This window comes from Lepisma saccharinum, chromosome 14 (assembly GCF_977018435.1).
Source record: "Lepisma saccharinum chromosome 14, izLepSacc3.1, whole genome shotgun sequence".
NCBI classification, from domain to species: Eukaryota; Metazoa; Arthropoda; class Insecta; order Zygentoma; family Lepismatidae; genus Lepisma; species Lepisma saccharinum.
Window position 1 is genome coordinate 16,344,833 of NC_139242.1, and position 27,901 is coordinate 16,372,733.

Here is a 27,901-nt window from a genome sequence, read left to right on the forward strand (position 1 = left end):
ATTACATATCCTTTCGTATAATCTTCACCCCATCAGCACATATATTTTGTCCCCTTTCTTAGAGCCTAATAAATACCATTCAATGATTACGAAATGAATGTACTTTCACCAAAAGTGATTCTGATATCTACAAAATCCTTATGTACATTATTCTATAAATTATTTCTTTAAAGTGATTTAAATCAGTGATTGTTTTTTTAAAAAATCACTTGATTTAAATCAACCCACCTTGCTCAGGCATTTAAAATACATACTAGTAAACATACAATAACCTCGAGAATATTTGGGATTTTATTTTTTTGTTAAAATTAAAAACCCAAATATATTCTGGCTTTTATGTTAAAAGATTAAATAACCTGGTTCCAATCAACAGTTACATGTAAAGGGTCATGATCATCAGTGCCTGATTGGATATTGATGATCTTGAGTACCTACCACAGTTCACGTTACAATGGACAATTCCATTTTTACTTGCACAATGTAGCAGTCATTTGCCTCATAGACAATTGTCCTTGAGGCTAGCTACTTTTAACTGGGACACCCAGAATAAGATGTCTCTTGAAACTGTAGTCAATTATGTTTAATATTTATACCTAAAAGAATACACTGTAACCTATGTTAAAAGTTATTATTTATAAACCTCTGTACCATTTTTGCCTGTTTGACTTAGTTGGAACACCTCAGACAGTGAAGGCAGTGAGCATTTGAAATTAAAAGGTTCAAACTAAAGTCAAACAAGCAACATGAGTGCAGAGGTTTTGGTGTAATTGCTAATCATGCTTTCCATGTAACATCATGAATTTTGAAAGTAAGTTTAAAATAATAATGAAGTGATTTGGAAATTTATTTTAAACAAATTTAAAAAAAAACCTGCAAGGGTAGGCTACACTCTGTTCCATCTATCTCTTGAGCAGATGAACAAAAACAAGTATCTGCGCAAGTAATGACGTGAGATGGCTCCACCAATGAACACGTGAGAGGAACGGGATTGCATGGGGGGATATGACTGCAGTTACCATCCTTCCCAGCAGCATGCACTCCTTTGCTCTGCCCACTCGATTTTCTCCCCTTCTCTGCTGCTATGAGAGGCATTGCTCCAGAGATAACTGAGACAGGGTGTAGATATTAGTTTTGGTAGAATGAACCGAGACCCTGTTGTTAGGTTTTGTGTATTTGTAATGCAAACGCTCAGCGTTTACATCGTAACAGCCTGAATGCAGAAAGAACCTACCCTGATTTTTTTTTCCCCCTGATGGAGTCTCAGTGCAAAAAGTGGTGATTTGTCTGATTTTTGTAATCATAGACAGCACCTTCTGCTGTCAATGTGTACTCTTTGCTTGTAGGTCAGGGAGAGACAGTGAATAGGGAAGCCCCTGACTTGCTAACTGGTGGCGACCTTTGGGCTTGTACCTTGAACTGTTGCTCTGAGGCATAACTTGAACAATGCAATAAACCACAAGAAATTCCAGTTGCCATGGAAACCTGATAGGTTCTGGGGTTCATGTGACCCTACCTGCCTTCTGATTCAAGAGGCAAAAATGGAATTCCAAATTGGCTCTTTCATCATGCAGGCCTTAGCTATGAGTTAAATGTGTTTGAGTCGACCTCCATGGCAGAGTGCTGTGATGCCAGGGGTCTCAGGTTCGAATCTTGATCTGGGCATGTATGTTTCTGAGTGTCCCTTCATCATATCATCATTCATCCTCATCTTTGCGATTAGCCAAAAGTAGCAGAAAACCGAAATAAGACAAACCAAAGCAATTAAATGCTTTTGAACGTTTTCCTAATTTACATGGTTGACGATCCAAGAAATGCTCTTTATAATTCATTGTTGGAATTCTTGTAGAATTATTTTGAATGTTTGACATGAAAATATGAACCTGTTTTTTAACCTGTGGTTTCTTATTTCAGCTTGTAAAGCAGCAGCGAACTTGGATGGCCCTGACTTCATCCTGAACAATTTTGATTACCTGTACAGTGTGTTGGTTCACTTCTCTCAGTTGGAGGATTATGTGAGATACAAAGTCTGGGAGCTTGTACTAAAAGGTATGCCATTATATAACTTTTTACATCTCATGCATTCAACATTCTTGTCAAAAAACATACAAAACAAATAACATATGCAGGACCAGGTTGTCCAAACACTTCATCAAAACCAACCACAGCTACCACAGGATTGAGTTTCCTTTTTGACGCATGCTAAAGGAAAAATAGAACGGGATGTTAAGGAAGGGGTACACATGATTAAAAATGCAAATATTCTCAGCAGTAACTTATGTGAGGATCTTTTAACATTAAAGGTATGCCTCAAAACCAGTAGAAATTTGGGAAATGGGCAAAATACTTAATTTAGTAATCATTTTAAGAGCATCATGTTTTGAGAAATCCAGGCTAACAATTCCTCAACCAAGTGTGTAAAACAAGCTGTTGGGTGCCTATGTATGCTTTTGTGTTTTAGCTTCCATGACAGGAAAAATTGGCTGTGCTTTATGCCTTCAGTCCAGCTTTTTGGATCCTTTTCCAAATCCTTCCCTGCCGGCCTCCATGGTGGATTGGTTAGCACAGTGCGCTACGATGTCAGGGCCTGGCCTGTTCATGGGTGTGAATGACCCTTAATTAATTTATTCATATCATCATTCATCCTCATCTTCATGGTTAGTCAAAAATGGAAAGAAAGTGAAGTAAAATATAGAAAATAAATTAATTCATTTCCTTGCTCAGGGAATTCTGGAAATTAGACATTATATAAAAGTTTAAAAAGAAGGATAAAAGAAAATTGCGAAGTCGTGCTGAACAGAAGTGTCTTGTTTGCAGCTCTAAGCAGGACAGGCCCTTATTTCATAGTCAGAAATACTTTTACTTACATCATTATTATGTTATTTTTTTAAACTTTTGTTCAATTTTTTTTGTTTTTTAAATTTTGAATTCCTGGGATTTCCTGAAACATTGAAACAGAGAATGAGTTAAGAATACTTACTTATAAATACACAAACTTTTTTCACATTTTTTTTTATCAAACCATGACATTTTGTACTTCAAACATGGAAGGAAGGAAAGAAAGAATAAAGGAAGTGATTAATTTCACAGCTTACTCTCCAACATTTCAACTATCTGACAGTCCAATTTCTTCTTAAAATCATTTTACGAATTGAGGTTTTGAGCAAAATTGGATCCTATCGTTTTCACCAAAAGTGGCGTAGGGATGTGACGACCTCATCATCAAGTGGCTTGTTCACTGCGTTGAAATGGTCAAAATTTTGCTCTGTTGGGATTTATAGAGCTGTCCTGTCATGGCTCCAGGAACATCCCACAATTGGCAAGAGGTGGGGTAGGGTTGGTGGGCTACTATGTGGTCCTCCCAGCTAGATCTGATTATCCACTGACCAACGACAGGTGCAGTCCACCATTCACATTGAAGGTTTGGCATAGAGCTGACAACTCTGCACTGTAAAAAAGTTATGTCAAGAAACAGGCACATGAGGCCACGTATGTTCCCAAGGTAAAATATGGAAAGATTGGATTGATCTTTCCCAGGATTGGGACAGATGTAAGGCTTGTGTTGCTTAAACCTTTGTGTTTAAAATAAGATCCTTAGGAACATATTTGGGCCTAAACGTGATGAGGAGACAGGTGAGTGGAGAAGATTACATAATTTAGAAGTACATAATTTGTATTCATGTCCAGATATTATTAGAATGATTAAATCAAGAAGACTTAGGTGGGCACTAAAGGGAGAGGAAAGAATAGTTTGCCGGATTCTTGTTGAAAACCTGAAGGTGAGAGACCAGTAGGAAGACCAAGACAAAGGTGGAGGGATAATGTTGACATGGACCTGAAGGAAATTGGTAGAGATGGAAAAGAGTATATAGATCTTGCTCAGGATAGGGACAGATGGGAGGCCTGTGTTGCTGAAATTGTGAACCTTTGGGTTCAAGAAGGCTAGAGCATTAGTTAGTTAAGAAGGCTAGAGAGTTAGTTAAGTTTAGTTGGTTTCACCAAGAGTTCTATTTTCTTAGAAGCTACTCTTGTCCATTTAATAACGTATTGGGAAGGGAGTAAAGAGAAAAGAAACTATGTCTTTGTGCATTGCACCATGGAATGAAGACACGTGTGTCTCGGGAGGAGGGGTAAGACTCCCACACATTCTTGATCTTGGAGGATAGTGGAGATAAGACAATAAAGTAAAATACCTACTAACATTCTTAACATTCATTATATTATTGTAATAGAAAAATCTTTTGTTCTTAAGGTTTCTTTGTGAACAATACCAAAGCAAGGCACATAAAAAACAGGCCCGTAGGAGAGGGGGCTGGCAAAAAGGGTGCCATAGAAACCTTTTTTTAAAAATAGCAGCAAAGTCAGGTTATGGGATGGAGATATTTTCAATTAGGAGAGGTATATTCTCGTTACACACTGTTAAAATGTTGTTTCCCAAATTAGTAGTAATAGTAAGTTTTACAAATCTTCAAATATAACCTTTATTGAAATAATTCTTGAAGCTTTTCTGGAGGCGAATAATGAACAGCGTTTTTTCGGGCAATCAGCCAGATGATTTTCGGATAGGCTTCCGAGCTTTTGAGAGCAAATGTCACTCATCTCAGGGATTGAAGTGCAGGGACAAATGACAATGGCAACACGGCTCTCAAAGCTCTCTGCCGTATGTAGTGGGGCTCATCTCATCTCAACTGTGCTGCATTGGGATGGCAGCCTCTCTTGGGCCCTACCACCTGTGAGGCAGGTACAGTAGATCTCTAAGAGAGCCCTCCTTCATGCGGGTAGTAATGTTGTTAACTACTTGAGAGCACACATAGTGTGTGTTGCAAACCCAACTTCTGCCTTTTCACACCTTTAGGCATATCTCATTGAGAAGCAAGAAAAATGGAGGGGGGAAGTAATTTTTCACATTTGAAGAAATAAACTGCCTGAGGGACAGGAAAAAATCTTCCAGTCTATTTTAATTGGTGTGTGTAATCTTGTTGGGGGGGTAGGTTGCTTTGCAAGTGTTTGCATGCATTAATAAAAATGAAAAGGGAAAGGTTTGAAGGGCACTTAGTTGTGTGTGGGAGGGGGGACACCCAGGTTGGGACCTGAACCCAGAAACCCTGGCATTGTAGCACACTGTAGTAACAACTTCACCACGAAAGGCGGTAGAATTTAACATTTTGAGCAAAGCAGAAATTAAGTTATTAATATTATATATAGTATGATATATAAGATATGATGGAGGCACATAGTGGTTCGGATCCCACTTTAAACTGTAGGTCCAGTCCTGATTAGCCTTACTGAGCTTAGAGTGGACTTAAAACAACAAATCAATCAATCAGTCAATATAATATATGAAACAGCGTGTAGTGCATCTCCACTGCATATCGAATTAGGGATCCAGTTTTTCAAGGTGATTATATTCTGTATTCTGTACTCTTCACAGTTACAATTGCTAATCCACTGAGAAACCAGTCGGCCCATTGCAGAGTGGTTAGCACATCGTGCTACGATGCCACGGGTACCGGTTTCGAATCCTAGCATGGGCATGGATGTTTGTGAGTGTCCATTCATCCATTTCGTCATATCATCACTCATCCCCATATTCGCAAATTAGCCAAAAGTGGCACAAAAAGCGAAGTAAAATAAATCAAATCAATCAATCAAACTACTGGGAAACCAAAGTTTTCTATTTTGGAATGTCTCTCATTAAATTTACCCTCCTCCAGGACGTAGTGATAACGTCGTCACTCTGAAATCAATTGGTGCAGAATTCCTTACCCGGTGGCGGTACAATGTGGTTTCGAATCCCACTTTAAGCTGTAGGTTCAACCCCGATTAGCCTTTTTGGGCATAAAGTGAACTTGATAAAAACAATCTTTCGTTGAACTTTGTATGGGTTTACATTTTTTTGCATGTAAGTTTGAATATGTATAATAATAATGACTGTAATTAATAGACGTAATGAAAGACGAAAACATTGAGATTTGATGAAATTGTCCTTCGTTCATCGAGATGTTACTGATGGAAGGGAGTGGACTGAATATTTTGCTACCCTTGAAAAAAAGAACAGTCAAACGAAATAGGGAAGGATACCCTCCTCCCTGCTCTGTTTAAGTGGGGGGAGAGTGGTCGTCAGACCCTTGGCATCTCTGAACTAGCATTACTTTGTCAGTGCATACTACACCCCAAGATTTATGGTTATGGTTTTACATCTGATGGGGGACACGGAGGATGTTTAGGTATGGCAAATTCTGTACCTAGGTAGCTGGAATGTAGTGCTGATCACATCACCTATAAAATTGGAAGGTTGAGAATGTGCGGGACCCTACCACACCACATTACCCCATATTTGCCTTCATGGCACTGTGCAATATGCACAATGAACTTTACCTTGTTAATATATGGACAGCTCATGGTGTGATCAATTACATTTTCATATTGTAAATTGAGACTGTTTTCATCTCACATTGTGATTATACCTGGCACTGAAAATGTTTGAGATTTTTAAATAACCCATAATGTTGTGAAATTTTTCTGTAAGGTTTTTTTGATTAATTAATTGTTTTTCTTCTGTTGCTTTGTTTGAGTCACCTCTGCATTGTTTCTTTTCAGGCTTTCATCAACTGGTAACTCAGTTTACACTTACAATGGATGATGGTGAAATGGATTATGAAACATCAACCAAATTTCTGAATCTGATGAAGATGATGACATACATCCTCACGCAGATGATCATTTCATTTGAGGAGAAGTTTTTTCAGCAAAACTCAGATACTGCATACATAGACGGAAAAGTAAGTAGCACAATAATATGTTCGAATATGGCACTTACTACACCAATATAGAGGGTGGTTTTGTGACATTTTTTTTTAGATCTGTAATTTTAATCAGCTGGTTCATGTTTTAAAAAGGGCAATTTTTTCATATCGTGAACATTTTGCATCATCAATCATCCACATCATCACTATTAGCCAAGAGTGGTAGAAAAGTGGTGCAAGATAACAAGAATACACACACAAACACCGTCAGTAATTGAGATACGCATATTCTCAATTACTGTGTAATATTTTTTTACATCATCTGTAACTAAGTATAGTGACTACCGTATTTACTTATTTGAGTTGGTTGGTGTTTTAAGTCCACTTTATTCACTTTAAAGCTAATCGAGATTGGGCCTACATTTTAAAGTGGGACCCGAACCGCTATGTGCCTCCACCGGTATTTACTTGTGTATAATGCACACTTTTTTCCAAATTGTTTACCCTAAGAAACTGAACATTTCGGACAGCCAACATGAAACCATGCATACTTTCACTTTGTCACTGTGTATAACCATATATATATATATCAACAGGTGCAAATACAAATTACCAGGTTGGATGTCTTTAGTAATAATATTTTTTTAAAGACACACTATAAAAGTTAAATTGCCATTTGCCATGATTTTTCACTTTGCAATGGAATGTTCTGTGACACCAAGAAAAGTGGTGCCTTTCTGGCAGAATTCAAGCATTCACCTCCCATTACACGGGATGTTTATCAGCAATATTTGTTGGGTGAGAAATAATAGAAAATACCTTCCTGGCACTGCAAATCCATAACATAATTTTGATCTCGCTTTCTTCTGCTACAGAATAAACAAGGTGGTTACAGAAGTAAAAGCTTTAGGATAATGAACACAGTGGAGGGAGTGGTGGCGTGGGTTGTTGACTAATTGTTAGGGACATTGAATTTTCGCGATGCGCGAAATCGCAAAATGTGAAAAAAAGATGCAATTTTGAACATTCTGCACGTAACTACACCCCCAATGATGAAATATGCTAACTAACTAACTAACTCTCTAGCCTTCTTAAACCCGAAGGTTCATGGCTGCAGCAACACAGGCCTTCCATCTTTCCCTATCTTGAGCAAGATCTATATACTCTTTTCCATCCCTACCGATTTCCTTTAGGTCCATCTCAACGTTGTCCCTCCATCTTCGTCTTGGCCTTCCTACAGGTCTCTTACCATCTGGTTTCCCAACAAGAATCCTGTAAACTCCTCTTTCCTCTCCCATTCGTGCCACATGGCCTGCCCACCTAAGTCTTCTTGATTTAATTATTCTAATAATATCTGGACATGAGTACAAATTATGTAGTTCTAAATTATGTAACCTTCTCCACTCACCTGTCTCCTCATCCCTTTTAGGTCCAAAGATTTTCCTAAGGATCTTATTTTCAAATACTCTCAATTTATGTTCCTCTTTCAATGTAAGGGACCAAGTTTCACACCCATATAATACTACAGGCAAAATTACTGTTTTGTATATTTTAACTTTTAGTTTCTTAGATATTAAACGAGAAGACAAAAGTTTATGAAGAGAGAAGTAACATGCATTTCCTGAATTAAGCCTACTTTTTATTTCCTCTTTAATATAATTTTTATTTGTTAATATTACTCCTAAGTATTTGAATTTGGAAACTGGTTCAAACGAGTTGTTATCAATAATTAGATTTTGATTATTACCTAACACTTGGTTTCGGCCTGTAAGCATATATTTAGTTTTCTCTTTGTTAACTTCCAAACCTATCTCTTTAGCAGTTTTGAAAAATATTTTAGCATTATTCTTAATTGTATTCACATCATCCCCCAGTAAGTCTACATCATCTGCATATGCTAACAACTGAGTCACACCATTTAATTTTAGTCCTTCTTTAGTTTCTTTTACCTTCCTTACAGCATATTCTAAGGCAAAATTAAAGAGCAATGGAGATAATGCATCTCCTTGTTTTAACCCATCATGAATTGTAAATTTGTCAGACATATTATTACCCACACGAATTTTACTTTCTATTTCACTGGTGCATATTTTTATCATACTAACAAGCTTCTTAGGTATTCCAAACTCTACTAATATATTATATAATTTATCTCTTTTGACCGAATCATATGCTTTTTTGAAATCAATGAATAGCTGATGGACATTTTGATTATATTCCCACTTTTTTTCAAGTGTCTGTCTGATGTGAAAAATTTGATCTGTAGTTGATCTGTTACGTTTAAATCCACATTGATAATCACCTATAATTTCATTAGCATATGGGGTTAATCTTGTTAAAAGAATGTTAGACAATATTTTGTATGTTGTTGAGAGTAGAGATATTCCACGGTAATTACTGCAGTTCATTTTATCACCTTTTTTAAACACAGGAACAATTATGGATTCTTTCCACTGTTGAGGGATTTCTTCTTTATTCCATATTAAACAAATTAATTTATGAATTTGACATATTAATGAATTTCCACCATATTTAATTAACTCAGCTGGTATTAAATCAATGCCAGGTGCTTTGTTATTCTTTAGCCTTTTAATAGCATCTTTAACTTCAGTCAAGTTAGGTTCTGGAACTAAAGGTTCTGCTGTGTGTACTTCATTTACTTCTGATTTATCTCCTACATGAACATTTAAAAGGTCATTAAAGTAGTTCTTCCATCTATTTAGAATATCGTTTGGGTCAGCTAGAAAATCACCGTCTTTATCTTTTATCAAGTTTACTTTAGGTTGCCACCCCTTTCTAAATTCATTTACACCTTTATATAAATCTCTGATATTTTTATTTTTGCTGTTTGTTTCAATTTCGTTAATTTTGCTTTTCAAGTAATCTCTTTTTTTACTTCTAAACTGATGAAATATGCATGAGTTTTATTCGCGAAGTAATGCGAAATGTGTGCTTTTCCACGAAATGAACAGTTTTTCGCGAAATAACCGTGAAATATCATCAAATTAGGTAGAAAACACGCAAAAACCGGCAATCGAGGTTGTGCGCGCAAACTGCCGATTTGTAACGAATCGTTTGCTTAAAGTTTCCTACTACTTGCAGTTGAAGAACGTTTTATCTTCGATCACATCAGGAAGACGCTGCAAATTGGGATTTCCCATGCACATAATCTCAGGTCGATAACTTCGCTCCCTGTCAAGCTGCATTCCTCTCTTCACCCGAATGTCTACTCAACTTCCAGTTTCATAGAACTTGCTAGCTGTAGCAGCGATAAGATTAGTCTGTTCCACACATCAAGGGAAACAATGGTGTCATTTGTGTTCAGTCATGAATGAATTTTGTTTATCATCATGTGATTTTCAACATGTGTTTGTGTATGTGCAGTAGTCATTATTTTATTTGTTGGACAGCAAGGATATCCTTTAAATACATACAATGAATAAATCACTTGAGATATATGCAATTTAGAAATGAAGTGATTTTGTGTGGATGTTTTCTTTTTGGTTGGACAGCTAAGTACTTGTGTATGTGTACAGTATATAAAAATGAAGTAGTTTATCAATTTATAGGTCTTTTGTATGTTGTTTCCTCTCATAATGAAAAAGTGTGTGCCAATTACTTTTTTTCCACCGCTGGTATATACCCCTGATCTAACATTTTATTTACCGCTCTCCTCAGTTTTTATTTACCATAAATTTGTCTCCCTACTAATTGTATACACAAGTTAATACTTCTCTTGGCATAGCAACAGGTGACTCATTGAATGAGTATGGTGCCATTCGCTTCATCTGCATAGCAACAGCTAAGAAAGCCACTCTTGAACTTGAGTTGTACTGTGTATTATGTATGAAATATAATTGTTTATTCTAAGGATTTAATTTTGTTTTTGTAAATTTGTTATAATGTATTTGAGTTTTATTAAAGATTTAGTTGAGTTTTATTTATTTATTTTCCCCATCAAAGAGCAGGGTGCGCATTATACATGCATGCTCATTATACACATGTAAATATGCTAACTGATACCAGGGAAATATCGACAAATCTTGATGCATTATTTTACTTACTCTAAAGTGGTTATTGTTACTGCCAATCAAACTCATTGTTATTTGTTATTAATCACCAGGTTTAACATATGCATCTCCAATTCTTTACTACAGGTTAATTTGTGATACACTTGCATAGTTCTATTTTTAAATTTACAGAAAGTTGTCAAAGACAATTACCGTGTGATAATATTTATTGGAAGACAATGTTATTTTTGTTATTGATATGTTTTGTGTTACAGGGTCGTAAAAAATCCAGGAAATGCGAAGATGATCTCTGGGATTGGGCAAGTAGGAAAAATTCAGCATTAATATCAATTTATGAATTGTTGCAGTTGCCTCTTCATAAGTTGTGGGACCCTCCTGTGGCTGAGGAAGAATTTGTGAAGTAAGTTAATATTTGTATGCATTTCTCTTTGAGTATTTCTGCTTTTGTGGTTTTATACAGTTGCCTTGCAGAGGGCAGTGTCCAATTACACACACATTTCTGTTTCCTACCAGTTCCTCTGTGCAATGAAATCTGGCTGTACTTGTGTTGATGCTATCACAAACACTGCTTGCATTGGTTTAGTAGGATGGACCACAGGGAAAAGAGCCTGCACAGACCTGCAAGTCCCGTGCATTGTACTACCACATGGAGGGGAGGGGTAGAGTGGAGCACGCTTCCTTATGGCCCCAGTTGAAGTGGAAACTTTTGGCCGAAGGTTCTTTTCTGTGTGGTCACACTATAATAAAAGCTTTCTTTTCTTTTTTATTTCTCAAATGTTTCATTGTTTTTTGTAACATTTCTGTGAATGTGACAACTCACCGGGAATTCCTTGAATTCCCAGAATTATGCATGAATTATTGGGTCAGGGAATTCTACAAGGTAATAATAAGCAGCCCAGCTCCACAGTACCTCATGCCAACATTTATCATTCATTTAAACGGGCACCGTTTCCAGCATCTCTTGTGGCAAGTGAGTATGTTACCAAACCTTTAGAAATAAATTGTTATTGTAATAACTGTAATAATGGTAATTATCCACTTGCTCATTGTTTCAGTTTGTGGCTACTTTTTTGTGGCCCACTCTTTACGTGAATTTTTCTCCGTAGACGTGAAAAATTGCAACTTTTATTAATCCAAGTCCCATTGAGTTCATATATTTATAAATGCTCTGAGGCAAGTTTTTCTCAATATAGGTTTTATTTTTATCGAGGAAGGAAATGAAAGCTGCGGGGAAAATAAAACAAAAATCTCTCAATCCGTTTACTTTTTTAGTGTCTTTTACAGAACAGCCTATCTCACAGACAAAAGATTATTGCAAGATAAGATATCCTAAAGTTGAATGTACAAATTTGAGTTTGAAGTTCTTGTACAATTAACAAATTTTCGTAGATTAGTATATCCCGTAAGATCAGTCACATGTGTTTGACGATGTATTTCAAGTCTAGATATGTGGAATTGCAAATGTAAACTCCGTACCTTAAATTAAATATTTTAAATATACAGTATGTACCTTTTAATTGAATTGAGTTAAGAGTTTTTGGATACATTGGAATCACACAGACCCTTTATATTGTTAATATATTTGTGTGTGCATATGTATTAATGGTGCGATGTTGATGTAGAGAAAGCATCTGCTTGTACCCTTGAATTTTTGGAAAGTTCACCTTGACAAATGTGAATTATACTTGAATTTTATCATGATCCTAGAGTGGCCAACCTGCAGACATCAGTTTTATTGATATGTACGCATGGCTATTTGGGTTGATAAAGATAGATAGTTTACTTGTCAATCTCCCATTTGTAGCTTTAAGCTTGATCCGGAGGACCTCACACATAGAGTAAGAGTACAGAATTAAAGCACTTTCATAGTAATCTGATTATTGGAGATATTTCAAACAAAAATATTTTAATGTATACATGAAATGTGTCTTCATGCCTTTTAATTTTTTTTTATTAAAATTGGTGACCACTATGTATAATTATCTCTACAAGTGTATATTAATATCTCGCAATATCTCAAGTCACATAACATGAATTAAATATATTTTTATTGTTCACTTTTTAATTTATAAATAACACAGTTTTCTAAAAATAGGTAATGTTTCAAAAATGTCTTGCTTCGCATCATCAGATCTGGTTCAGTTGAAAGAAAGAAAGCAAACATATTCATGATGGATACGGTAAACGCAGTTTAAAATTACTTACATGAAATTTTGTATTTCCGTGTTGCACAATTTAATGGTTAAATCCTATTAATTTCAAAGACCCTCTGTCTTCATTCACTAAGAGTACGGCATCTGGAGCAGAGATGGTACCACGTCACTGCTTTGTTTATTCCCGGGTGGCTGGCAGTATATCCCAACCCAACCACCACCAGGCAGTGCCACCTGACAACAGGAAGCAGAAAGCACAGCAGGCGACACAAACCAGGATACACACGCCGATCGGGAGAAATTGCAAGTTATGAGCTACATAATTTGCTGAATCAGTTGCAGGATAGTTACCGTAGCTTATATGGAAATGCTTCAATGAATAATTCATAGCATTGCATTCGTAGAACTCTATTGTTCTGATGATGGAAACGTGAAATTTGTGAAATGTTACCTGTTAAAGAAAATATTCATTGTGTTGTTTATAGATTTAAAAAGTAATGTATTTTCCAGCTTTAGGTATGTTGTACAGTGGCATATTCTGAAAATTTGACCTGGTTTACTGCAACAATTCTTATTTATTGTATATATATATTTATTATACCGGGTGTTTCATAAATAATTGAGAGGTAAAAAAAAATATTGCAAGTAAACTATTGAACTTTTGTTAATGAAACCAGTCCAGAACAAACGAGGAACTCAAACAGTTTTTTTTTTTTTAACACCTACAAAATATTCAGTGTATGCACCACGGGTGACACGACACGCATCAACACGATAGGAACACAAACAGTCTGTGCGTGCATGTTTTGTTAAGCTGAGAGTTCATATCATCACAGCGATATACACTTATCGACAGGCCCATGTTGATGCAAGTGTTGCAAGAAGTAGACTATTGTATCGATGCGTGCCATGTTACACATGGTGCATACATTGAACATTTGTAGGTGTTAAAAGAAACTGTTTGAGCTCCTCATTCGTTCTGGACTGGTTTCATTAATGTAAGTTCAATACTTTACTCGCAATAAATATTTGTAATCCCTCAAGTATTTATGAAAGACCCAGTGTATTAATTAAATATAATAGAAATAAAACACCAACGCAGGCATGCAAGTAAAACAAAATCAGAAGTCCAACTACTTCAATTTTTCTGGCAATTCCTCTACATGAGGAAAAAGGTTGGTTTAGAGCCGGTAAACCAGGAAACATGAAAGAAAATGCCACTGTCCAAGAATGTTTTAATGCTTATTTTTTATTGTTTTTCACCAGTATTTGGATACAAATAATAATGACTCATTTATAATTTGTTTACCAAGATACAGTAAGGAACAAAATATCAATAGATAAAACAACAGTGTAGGCTGGAAGTTTAATTTAAACTTCTCAAACTTTTTCTCATTGTACCCTTTAGTCATAACTAAATGCCATAGGTTTTTTCCGAATAGTGGGTTTTGGGGAATATTTTTGGCTGCCTGATTGGTGGGGCATTTTTGATATGTTGGAGGCGTGTATCTGCAATAGAGTACAATGGCATTCACACTGAGTATGGAAGGATGGCAAACAAATAAACATTAGAATCCTATGTTTATTATCTTATTGGGTGTTCCTATGTTTACAATCTTTACTATTAGTTACAAGAATAAACACGTGAAACACATGTATTCTAAGATGTAAGAAGAAAAAAAAGAAACTTGATTTTCATACTTTTTTTTCCAGATTTGTTAAAAAAAACTAAAGAACAAATAAGTTTGTAAACAAACTGTCAAGCACAATTTTAGAGTATTTATTGTAAATCCTCAGAGTTTCTAGTGAGAAGGATAGCCTGACAGTTTCTTGATGTCTGCTTGTGCAATTGAAACTTTAAAGCGGAGATTCGGTCCAAACTTTGTCTTATATAGATTTCGAACGACTATTTTATTTCAAAACATATGAAACAAAGATAAGAGTGTCCGTGACAAAATCAGACTTATTTTCTTGTTTGGTGTTAAAGTTATGAAGTCTGAAACAGTGAAGTCTGCTGTACACACGTGCAGCAAAAATGTGTATGTATTATCGATATTTCTCTTCCGAGCTGATCCCGTACCCCCTTCAGCTGTTCATGTACCCCTGGGGGTATGCCTACCACAGTTTGAGAACCACTGATTTAAACTATCTCTTGTGGTGTAATGGAAACTTTATAACAAATAGAGTATCGATTAGTCTGTCCCATCCCTACTTTACCGTAAAGAATGTACATTTATCAGCATGGGCGTGAGACAGCAACTTGCTGCAAATCTATATCCATAAATGCGGAGAAACTAGTACTCACTTCATCCACGAAACTGTTTTTTTCTTCTTCTATTAATTTCAGTGAAATCCTCGTTGGAAGTTGTTGAACTGTTGCTTGGCGTGCTTCTATTGTTCGTAGTTCTCTGGCCGCCACTAGGTGCGCTGTTGTTAACTGTACGTCGGCGTCTGTTAGGTGTTGTTGAATTCTGGTTGGTCCTGGTGTTGTTGAATTCTGGTTGGTCCTGCTGACATATATCAGATCTATCTATATATAAAAAAAAAACACTACTGGTCTTGCTAAACACATCAAATACAATAGCCATAAAATACAAAAGGTACAAGTCAAGCACACGTTCCACACACTCGTAGACACAAAAATCAAGGAAACACATGCCATAATGCACTTTCCACATGAGCTAAACATCGATAGCAGACAGGCACACCACACATGGATTCCCCTACTACAACAGTTGGTGCTGGGAAACAGCAGACGACACACATAGGCGTACAGTTAACAACATCACACCTAGCAACGGCCGGAGAATTACGAACAATAGAAGCATGCCAAGCAACAGTACAACAAGTTCCAACGAGGATGGGAGCAGTGGCCACTGCAATTAATAGAACAAAGAAAAAAAAACATTTTCGCTGATAAAGTGAGTACTAGTTTATCTGTATTTATCTACTACCATGTCTCTCTTCTCTTAAATATACCTCTATGTTCATCGGAATTAGATAATTTAAATTTATTTCTATCAATGTTTTAATTTTTTATTTTAGCATGTTGGGAAATTGTTGCTACAAGATTTTAGAAGATCCATCTATTACTCATGCAAAGTTCAAACCTATGAGGGAGAGCCTCTTTCAGATATTGGGGACGGTAATAAAGAGATTTAACCACGGACTTAGCTGCAGCCTTAAAATTATGCAGGTAATCAAGTGAACTATTATAAGGTTCGCTAGAATAGTGGTTCTCAAACTATTTTTACCACATGGAACACTGTGAAAGCTATTGGGGAACTCCTCTGTATTCATCAGTTTTTGCTCTTGAACAAGTTTATTGTCTTTAAAAATTATGTACTATTAAAGAACAAGAAAGAAACATTTCTTTTTGTTGTAAGATTTTAGTTTTATCAGCACTTAGTATGAATTTCAATTTCAATTGACCTCAATGGCAGATATGCTAGCTTCATATCCTGTTCAGGTATAGTTGTATCATTGTGTTTGTTTCATCATTATTTCATCATTCATCACATCAACATTGTTGTGATTAACCCATGAGGTAGAAAAGAACCGAAAATAGAAATAGAATATCATTTTTTTTTTTCATTAATCTGCAATTGCTCACATTGCTAAATAGCTAAATAAAAATCTAACAATCTTGAATTCATTTTTTTTTTTCTTGATTATTATGTAGGATATGAAGGTGATGTGCTAGCTATTCCTTACATCATATTTGTACTTGTTGATTATAATTGGAACAGTTATTATGACCCAAGTTTCGATTGTTTAATTCCAATTTAATCGTGGCACATATGCAATTTTGTTTAATGGTTTGATGTCTGTTAATGTCTGTTAACACATACTTCGGAGTTTTAGCAATTTCTTACTGTGTGTTTGCTTGAGATTGGTTTTCACTTCCATGCTGGTCTCAAGTATGACACCCCTTCAAGCCTCGTGCTGGCAGTAGTATGTGGAATGCCTTGTTGATGGAAAGCGGGGATATTTGTGTAAGGTAGGAGAGGTAGAGCACCTGGAATAGATGAAGTGCCAGTGGAAATGATACTAGGAGTAGGAGTGTGCAACGACCACCCCTGAACAACACAGCAGTACAGTGCAGCCTTCACTCAACACTTCAATTAGGAGGGTGGCAAAAGTTTACCCATAGGTGCTAACTTTTTAAACAGTCTGTGAACGCAAACTCCAAAATATATCAGGGCTTGCTATGTGTAAAGAAAGGTTACACCAGATTAGTTTATTTATTTATTATAAACACAATATAAGAATGTCTGTTAGAACACTTGCATACGTGTCTTTTACCAGTAACTCTCAAGTACATTTACCTGTACCGCACACGTGCTTTTACCTACACCACTTCTGGTCTCGAAGAGATAAGGGGGAGTATGGGGACCTAATTTTTTTTAGGGCTTTGGTTGCTGATGACGTCACAGGCTCACCTGCAAAAGAAAGTAGGAAGCACGCGGTACCTCCAAACCTTAGCTGGGAACTGGCCATAGCTAATTGGCACCCCCAACGAGCAGGACATAGGAGAAGGGGCACCCTCCTGGTCACTAACTAGTTTGATGCTTCCGACTAGCAGCCGCTAGGTCAGGGAACAAAGGATACCATGACACCCCCGAGTGTTAGTCGGGAATTGGCAAGCCAATCGGGTGTCCCCTATGCAGGGGCGGCAGGTTAGGAAGGAAGGACTCTACATTACTAAACAATGTATTTAACAATAAGTGACAATAATTATTAACCCTTGAAGAAGAAGTTAAATTAGAAACTCAAGGCATATGTCTTGCAGGGACATTACAAGTGATTGGTATGCAGTGGCTGTACAGTGTGTTGAAAACAGTGTGGCAAGAGATTGGGCAAAGGGACTAATAGTTCCAATATTCAAAAAGAAGGGGGACAGAAAGGAATGTAACAACTACAGAGGAATAACACTAATGTGCCACTCAGCAAAGGTGTATGAGGAAATATTAGAGAAAAGAAAAAGGGAAGTGACAAAGCTGAACATGAGAGAGGAGCAGTATGGATTTAGAAGAGGAAGATTAACAGTAGATCTGATATTCACCATAAGGCAAATGCAGGAAAGGCACTACGAGTATGGAAATGATTTGATTATGGCATTCCTAAATATAGAAAAGTCATACGATAGCATGGACAGAACAAAGATTTGGAAAGCTCTAAGAGAGAAAGGAGTCAAGGAAGAGATAGTGTGTAGAGTGCAGAGCACATACAAGGCCAACAAGATCTGTGTGAAGACATCAGTGGGAAGAATGGAGTGGTTCAGTATAAGTAATGGAATAAAACAGGGAAGTGCTCTTTTCCCACTGCTCTTCATAATCCACAGGATTTGTTCCTGGGGTGGTGCAAACGAGGCATGTTTCTCCCCCACAATAGTGATGCAGCTAAAAAACATAGTTGTTAGCCGGAATATATTCATATGTCTCAGTTGGTTATCTGGATATTAGAATTTTCAGAATGAATGAAATAAATTACATGGCTTGTGCTTGTTGCCGTCGATGTTTAATTATTTGTTTACTGTTATTAAATGCAAAATATCTTTCACAATTCACAAAGGCGAAGAAAAACTTCTGTGGGCTGATTACATATCTAAATTACCTGAATATTAGCATAAATGGAAACGCAACAAATCACTTTTTGGTAGAAACTTTTATCACAAAACTTCGCAACTGTTACATCGAATTCTTGACTGTTATCATGGCAATGACAGTGTTGCCAAACATATTAATGTAATACAACTTATCATAAAGAGAAAACCAACCTTATAAAACATCAACTTTAACATTAATAGTTGAAGTTAAAAATAGTTAATAATTATAATTGTACATTTACAAATGAACATAAGAAGTAAAATAAATTTGTGATGTCAGATAGAACAGTCACAACATTCCCCTTCCTCGGTGAAGGGAATGACGAGTCGTCAGAAACTTTTGAGTCACCCTATAGTAATTAAATATTGACACGAGTAGTTTTCTTCATAATATTTGTAGGTAAACTAAGTCCAAATCAAGAAGCTAACCTAGTTACTCTTTATCATGGAGTCATACCTCCTAGAGCATTCATAGATCTGGGTACCTTACATAAAGGATTATTACCCATTTAACATTAAAATAATAAATCTCTCTTTGACTCTTCCTTTCTTAGGACTGGAGCTCAAATTGTAAGTATCCATTACTTCACATTAAAATTAATGAGGTCAGTTCAACGTCTTGACACTTATGCATTTTAATATAAAAATTATATCTATTCTCCTCGGCGATAAATAAAATCTAACTCTTACTTAGGTTTTTCAAACTCTTCAACATTAATGATGTTTAGCTATGGGCGATAATCTTTATCACAGACTTAATGTTTTCAATACTTATGCGTTCGTACAGGATGACATTATTACAATATTATACACTTATTCATCATTATAACTTCAAATGCCTTTTTTTACATGAAGAGAATATTTAACTCAACCATATACAATATTGTAAACAAGATTAAATTGCAAAGCCTTTGTTGAAACTAAACTTTTACATGATCATAAATGTTGAAATGCTTTCCTTTCGTAACATTCAATCTAAGAATAATGATTGCTTGTTTAACAGTATAACAGTTCTTTGAGACAATAACAATAATATAGTATAAGAAAGTTCTTAATCTTATAAACTCTTAAACTTTGTACTGCGAATGCTTGAAAATCTAAGATCACCTGTGGCATTCATTTAATCTTACACTCGATGTAGGCTGATCAAACTGTTTACATGCAGTTTCCCTACAGTCAAAATTTAGAGCATTTGCATTAAAAGAATTAGTCATAGTCCTTGCTTGATTATTTTCGTTTCTAGCTTGATCAACTTCATTTGGCCTTGCACACATTGGACATATACTAGATGAATAAAGGTTTGTAGAAAACTACCAACTACTACGCTGTTCGTTACTATCATTTACTGGACCTTGATAGTTACCAGAATGCCAATTAAACCTATTGTTCGAAAATGTTCTATTTCCTTGGTAATTTTGGAAATTACCATCAGGTCTTCTATTATTTCCAAACTGATTGTTACAGTTATTGAAATTCCTCCTTCTGAAATTTCTATTACAATAAGGTGATACCTGATTGCTGTTATTACTGTTGCTAGCCCTTGCATCAAAGTTTTGTCTCGGTCTCTTATTTCCCGTAAATCTAATATTTTTCCTGCTTGATGTATGACTGTGGGATGAATCTGAATTGCCGGGCATAGATTGTACATTATTGTCATTATTTTGCAAAACTGAATATCGTTTAAAATTGTTCACCAACGCTTAAGGACATTTCATTTTGTTTATTAACAGCTTGCACTCTTTGCTTATTATTAGAATCATCAGACTTTGAAATATTCTTTCCAGATTTCAAATTCATAGCATTGAACCCATCAGGCAATTCAAACTTTTTATTGGATCTTACATTTACTAGATCTAATCTTTTCAACAGATTGATTACATCATCTACCTTTGTTCAATCTAGCAGCTATTACCGACTGAGCGATAGATGTGGGCAGCTGGTTAACCAAAATATCAATAGCTTCAGAATCGTTAGGATGTTCCACTAAGTTGTAATAAGTATAGTAAGTGCGTACTGCAAGAACTTCCATACTAACACCACTCTTGCTGTCATATCTTCTACTTCTAAGTTCGGAAAATTGAGCTTGCATCAAGGAATATGATGTATAGTGTTGCAAGAATTCCCTTACGAAATCTTGGTATGTCACAAAAGTGTCTTGTGTATTGTACCAGCCCTCTGCTGGTCCTTGAAGCAATTAGAAATGCACTCTAATCGTTGTGTATCTGGCACTTGCAAATACGAAGTTAAACTTTTAATAAATTTACTTGGACTGCATTTTTCTGAATTGCCAGAGAACTTTGGAAGCATGTTAAGTTCATTCAGTCTTACATACTTTCTAGTTTCGTGCGTGCCCTTGCACTTAATTGTACAACTCAGCCTATTAACACCAGGCACAAATGATGAATGTAACGGAGACTCGTTACCATCTTGCATTTCTGGACAATGATTAGAGTTAAATTGACAAGGCTTATAACTTGGATTACAACATTCATGGTTAGGTTGTGAAGAAACTGTTACATTATTTTTATTCCTTTCCACTTTTCTTCTGCTGACCTTAGGACGTTTATTTCTGTGTGGTGAATTACATTGATCACACATATGATCTCTTTGGTGTTCAGCACCAGATTCATCAAAAGATGATGAATCTTCTTGATTTTGTGCAAAGAACCCAACATTTTGAATACCATGTGACATTGGATCAGCAACTTGAGAATTTTTGTAAACCTTATAACTTGGCCATGTAGTAACTGGAGGCGTTGTTGAAAGATCTTGAATTCTTACTTCACATACTTCAAGACGTTCAATTATTTCATGATCACACATTAGATTGGTAAGTTTTGACAAACTTGCAATTTGCCCTTGCACCTTTCCAGTCAATTCTGAAAATTTGCCCTTACACACACTAGTTTGTTCTTCCAAGTTGGTAAATTTGTTACTACAGCCAAGGTTTACTTCCTGAAGTTGTTCTGAGAGTTTCTGAACTTCATTATCCATTCTGTGGTGTAGACTTCTGGTATTTGACCTACATGATTCACCAACTAAACTTACTTCTTCTTTAAATGATTGCCTCATTTCCTCGACGTTGCGGTCCTTCCATGATTAAGATATTTCAGAAGTGATCTGTTGTTGAAAATCATTAAACTGCTCGCGAAAATCCATAGACTTCTCCTGGAAACTGTTGAACTGTTCCTGTGACTGCTTCCAGAAATCTCTGGACTCCTACTGGAAATCGTTAATTCTACGCAGTTCGCCAAACAAAGCTCTGCAGTTGCGAAACTAAAATATCTTAAGGAATGGTAGGATTAGGGTTAATAGTAACGCTGAAACTATCATTCTGATTTCCTCTTGCACACTTTGACTTTGTACAAAAGCTTTCATTGCAAATGGATCATAAGACGGATCACACGTCCTGCACAAGTACTTCTCATTACCTTGATACAAATCCCAGTGTGTTCGTCTATACTACACATTCTATGTGAAACCAAAATTTACATTTGTTACAAGAGATCAACTTTTCCTTTCCTGAATCTTGGCAACATTTAACAAGATGTAATGATTCATGGCTGTTCATAGACTCATTGCCTGGTATAGAATTTACAGATATGCTAGTTCTGGATTGTAGATTATAGTTACTTCCCGAAGATTGCATTATTGTAATGCAAATACACTTACGACAACAGGCACAATAAAACAAGACATAGACATTGAAACTAGTTCACAGTACACATTATTCAATCTGTTAAATCGTTCCCCTTTACTGGCCACCAATTTTTATGCTGTTGCCGTCGATGATTAATTATTTGTGTACCGTTATTAAATGCTAAATATCCTTCACAATTCGCGAAGGCGAAGAAAAACTTCTGTGGGCTGATTACATATCTAAATTACCTGAATATTAGCATAAATGGAAACTCAGCAAATCACTTTTTGTTAAAAACTTTTATCACAAAACTTCACAACTGTTACATCGAATTCTTGACTGTTATAAACTGTTATCATGCCAACGACAATGTTGCCAAACACATTAACGTAATACAACTACCTCCGAGGTTGTTGATACTTAACTTATCATAAAGAGAAAATCAACTTTAACATTAACATTTGAAGTTAAAACTAGTTAACATTATAATTGTACATTTACAAACGAACATAAGAAGTGAAATAAAATTGTGCTGCAAGATAGAACAGTCACAGGCTATCTATAATCTGCGGTATCAAGATATTTATAATCTAGATTATCTGTATTTCCATGTAATAGACTTTGTCATTATGAACCTCCTGCAAAGGTAAGCATTATTGTCAATTTTTTTTTTTTTTTTTTTTGACGTTGCCACATTCAAAATTTACCTCAAAATGCTTAGAAGAAATGTAGCTGTAGCGAAATTTTCCCTATAACTACAGGAATTATGTAGCTTCGCTACAGCTACAGCTACATTTTTTAAAATGTAGCGATGCTACAAATTTTGTAGCTAGCTACAGTTGCGACGCTACAAGTAGTGCGCTACTTCAGACCACTGGCAGTTTTATTCAAAGTGGTGTTCATTGTTATATGCTTTCTAACAGTGTGAGTTCTGTCTTCAGTCACCATAAAGTTGTAATTGTTGATCAGGGTGAGTGAGTGAATGAGTAAGTATGAGAGGTAGAGAGTGAGTATGTGTTAATTAATACGAGATAAATAAATTTTAATTATATCAATGATTCTCGGTTTTTTTTAAAAAAGATTTTCAAACTGTGTTCTTGGTGTTTGTTTTGGTTTCATTAGGGCCGCATTTTTATGGTGAATTAACGATCAAGAGTTCGGTACTAAAATTGGCACATTTTGGGATCGAGAGCAGTGGATAAAATTACATTTCAGTGTTAAAATGGTGAATATAACTCTAAATTTGATTTTATTATTACACAAAATAAACACTTTCCTTCTAATAGTACGTGTATGTGGCTATCAGAGTATTAAGTTTATTCCTGTTTCAAGGAGTCCATTTTTTGCTTCTCAAATATTTACAACAGAATTAATCAATTTTCAATGAATTGCATAATTTGCAGGATAATTCAGACTTCAGAAAGTGTCATGTTGGTAAATAAACTCTAAATTTCGTGTTTAAAAACAAAATATGCCTGTCCCTAGCTGTCATATTCCATCATATTTAGAAAGAGCCATGAAAATGTTCCACTTCCTGTTTGTAGTTGTTTACAATCATGCTTGTGATTATCCAGAAATGCTCTGTAGGTTAAATACTATATCTGTTTATGGAAATATAAAATAATAAAAGAAAATATAGTAGTTGGAAAAATCGATCATGCAAGTCATAGTAGGGGAATGTAACATTCAGTTATTTTAAATGTGTCATTATTTGTGTGCTCCGTCTTCTTTGCAGTTGCTGAAACTTTATGAGCATCTTGTGAGTCCCCTGGCTCAAGGAGTGGTGATTTTTGTTCGAGATTTTGGGTGTAAAGGTATCGTGAAGGAAATTGTGCGTGAAATTGGCTCCATGGACTCCAGTGAGCTCACCCAGGACACTTCTGGCACCAGGGCTTATTCCCAGTTCCTGGTGGAGGTCGCAGAGAATCTTCCAGATTATGTTCTGGCTGCTATTAGCCTTCTCTCGTCTCACCTGGATGGAGAGGTATTGTGTGTATATTTACTATTGGACTAAGATAATTGATTTGTGTGGTAATCTTAAACAACATGGATCTTTGTTTTGGTGGTATTCAGATTGATCTCAATCCTTTTTCAGGGGTAAATTCAGGATTGATTTAAAAGGCAAAGAGCGGCAGTGTTGCACCAGGTATGCATTTATTTCAACCTCATCGGAATGGGCACTGATACTTAAAGAACCAAACAGTATGAGAGAGTATGAATTTCTCCTCATGTTCCAAGTGGAAGCAGGTTTTTAATGATTATTAACCTTCCGGCACTCACGTTTATTTCTGTCACATGAGTACTCATGCGTTGTATTTTTTACAACACTCACTATTTTCAGGCATACAATTGTAATTCTTCAATAAAGTAGGTTTTTTTATTTTTCTTAATACGAGTATTTATTAATGCTTTTTACACTAATTCTATCAATCATGGATACTAGTAATCATTGAATAATATAAAAAGGTGAAACAAAATATACTCTAAAAACTCATACAAGTGTTTCTAATCTCTACTGAACATTATCTATACGTAGGATTTAATATTTATTGGTGTTATTTAGACAGAAATTCTATGATTAATCATTAAATAAAATAAACCGGAAACAATGAATTTTTTTTTTAAACTTGCAGACAAATTTTTAGGCAAAAAATTTATAATCACTACTGAACATCAGTATTCATATAGGACACAGATTATTTTATCTTGCAACATAACGTCCTAACATGACTAATAAAACCACATATTTAGCAGTAACTATGAGGAAGGACCAACAAACCAATACGTTGGTGGAATCCATTGTTGGTGACCAAGCTTTTCATTTTACTTTTAAAAATTATACGTTGTTGTACTTTTTGCAACAGCACGAATGCCAGAAGGTTAAGCTAGATACACTTTAAAAAATATGATAAATAATTATTTATAGACTTCCATGTATTCCTCATGGACAAAGAACTTCAACTTCAAGTTACGGCAAATCAAATTGAAGTTTTGACTTTTCCCAACATAAACAAAATCTTGACCCTGCCCTGTTCCTGTGTTTTTTTGTGCCATCCAAAGTTTGATATTCCCAAGAGAACGAGTAAAATAATACTCCAATAAGCTAAGTTTTCTTCTCCTCCTACAACCATCCAGCGTACAGACTTCTCTTTCTCCAGCTTTCCAAGGGTAAGTTCGGTAGGGAAGGAGCAGTTTTGGGTCCTCGTGTCTGGCTGGACGTGAAGACTGTCCTTATGCCCTTATAAGGTAGGGCTGAGCCGATACTGATTCTCACAGGTAACGATGCTTGAAAATTGTGACAATTAAAGGCTGTTCAAGATATTCGTTAATATTAGTGGGTGATTATTGCACTCCCAATTATGAGCATCAGTTTACCAGAGTTTTGCTTTAAAATATTAAAAAATTATATCAGAATATTAAGATATCTGTAATTAGAGGTAAGCGAGTTACTAATTATCATCATCTGTGTATTTTATTCCCCGAACATGAATTAAGATACCTGTTATATAATCACAAAATTCAGTTTTTCCACATGACATTGGCACAAAATCAATGGAAACTTTGAAGTTTGCATAATTTCCAAGATATTTTAACTTTGGAAAAGTATCAGTCTGTGGCCATTGGTATCTGATCCTGTTGATCTGCTCTATGTTGTTTGAGTCATTGTTTTCCGTCATTTACAGTGGTGTTTGCCAAGAAATGATCCTATTCTATGGTACGTACAAAACTGTTCAGTTTATTCCTAAAAACTGTTCATGTTAATACCTTTATTTTTTTCATTACAGTCTTACAGTATGAGAAACTGCGTTCTGGGGATAATGGGAGAAATAGTGTTAAAAGTGCTCAGTAATGAAGATCTGGATGATAATACACGGCTCTTAAGAGATGATTTTCTTGACAACTTGGAGGACCATATTCACGATGTTCATGCATTTGTAAGGTGTAAGGTAAGAATGCTGCTTTTTGTGATATTTCTACTTTTCTTCGCTGCATGCTTTTGCATAGTTATTACATTTTTGTTGTTCTGTTTACCTAGGACTGCGAGCCAGAAAATTGTCCAATCTTGCTGATGTTCGCATATTTCAATGATTACTTGATTGACTTTGTATTTTGGTCTATTATATGCATAGAGCGTAATCGGGACAAGATCTAAAGCTTCTAGTGGAATCCGAACCACCTAAAGAAATGTTACCTCCACTGGGGATAGATCAAGGCAGCAATTTTATTGCTCGACTATGGGGGCTCGGAGGTCAATTTTAATCTTTCCAATGTTTAGCATTTAGGAATTAGGTAGTTTGTTTACTTTTTTATTATTTCACTTCGTATTTCTCCCTCAAATTTATAATGTCCAAATCGTATTCCTGCCAAGAACAGGTTTGTCAGCTCACATCATCGTAGAGAATCATTTGATTAAAACGAAGGGTTTTAAAAAGAGTGACGGGAAACATAGATTTGAATGTCTTAGAAATTCGTTCATTGCAGTAGAACACTGGAACAAATTAAATAATGAAAGTAAATAGTATCATAGACCCACTATGGAGTTTTCTTTTTCACAAGTGGAGTAAGCTACCATCTTTAAAATTTAATGTAACGGAAAACATCAAGAAACTCTGTGAAAGGAATGATGATTTTGAATTGCCTGACGATATTTGAGATTCATAATTTTTAAATAAAAAATAATGTGATCAAAATTTTTATCTGAAATAAAAATTAAACAGACTGCTTGTTTTCTCAGTAAAATTGCTATATTACATCAATGTAACATTGACAACATCCATTGTACAACTGATTATTTTTTATTTAAAAAAAAACAACCATTGTTATAACTATCATTAATCAAACTAAAAATAAATGTCTGATGAAGGGAGCGTGTGTTCCCCTGAAACGTCACAACGAAAAACTGTGTTTTTATGTTTGTAATAACCGTAAACTACAAAAGAGAAATAATTCTACAATGCAAGCAATGCCTACATACAAGAAAAATTGTTTAAAGATAGTTCATTTTTAACAAAACACATGCTCTCACAGTTACGAGGTCTTCTATTTTTATAATTTTATCACTAGATGTCGCTGGCTTGACTGTTGGTACTCATGGAAGATAGTGATTTCCAAATTCATTGCCATTTAAATTATTTTTGTTTTTGTAATTCAAATGCCTTGTTTTTACATTTCTTTCTAATTTGTCTAATTTGTTATTGAAACTTGCAGTGAATTTTATTTTATTTTAAATGAAGAAGTATTTTAAATTTCTGTTGTTTATTACCCTTTCTACATGTTTTTTTTTTCCAATTGCCTTCTCTCCCCAGGCATTGCAGATTTGGCAGAAACTGTGTCGAGAGAAAGCTGTCCCACTCATTCGCCAAGGGCAGCTTCTTCGGATTGTAATTGGAAGACTTGATGATAAGAGCAGCAACGTTAGGAAGAATGCATTACAGCTTGTCAGGACATTTTTGGAAGGGAATCCATTTGCAGCGAGGGTTTGTGATCTTTTGATTTGCTTATTCTAGGGTAAATAGTGAGGTAAGGTAAAGGTAAAGTTCCCGGTGCATGTAACACTGTGCCATGAAGGCACATTTAGAGGATGTGGAAGTAGGGCTCCACACATTCTCGATTTCAGCCATTTTGGAGGTGATGTGTTCAGGCAACCTTCACCCCCAGGTACCCATTGATTGGAGGCTGAGTGAGCCCCAGAGCTGCTCTATGCAGGGACGAGGCCGGAAAAATTT

The 27,901-nt window shown here is 35.6% G+C and overlaps 1 protein-coding gene across 1 annotated transcript in view; it reads left to right on the forward strand.

Annotated features, from left to right (window-relative positions):
- Cap-D2 (CAP-D2 condensin subunit) overlaps positions 1–27,901 on the forward strand; it is a 98,420-nt gene that overhangs the window by 8,940 nt on the left and 61,579 nt on the right. The window contains exons 3-9 of the mRNA XM_083135185.1: positions 1,912–2,046; positions 6,598–6,779; positions 11,029–11,174; positions 15,973–16,123; positions 23,911–24,159; positions 25,961–26,122; positions 27,482–27,652. Coding sequence (XP_082991311.1) covers positions 1,912–2,046; positions 6,598–6,779; positions 11,029–11,174; positions 15,973–16,123; positions 23,911–24,159; positions 25,961–26,122; positions 27,482–27,652 — 1,196 coding nt within the window. The remainder of the gene's footprint in view (positions 1–1,911; positions 2,047–6,597; positions 6,780–11,028; positions 11,175–15,972; positions 16,124–23,910; positions 24,160–25,960; positions 26,123–27,481; positions 27,653–27,901) is intronic.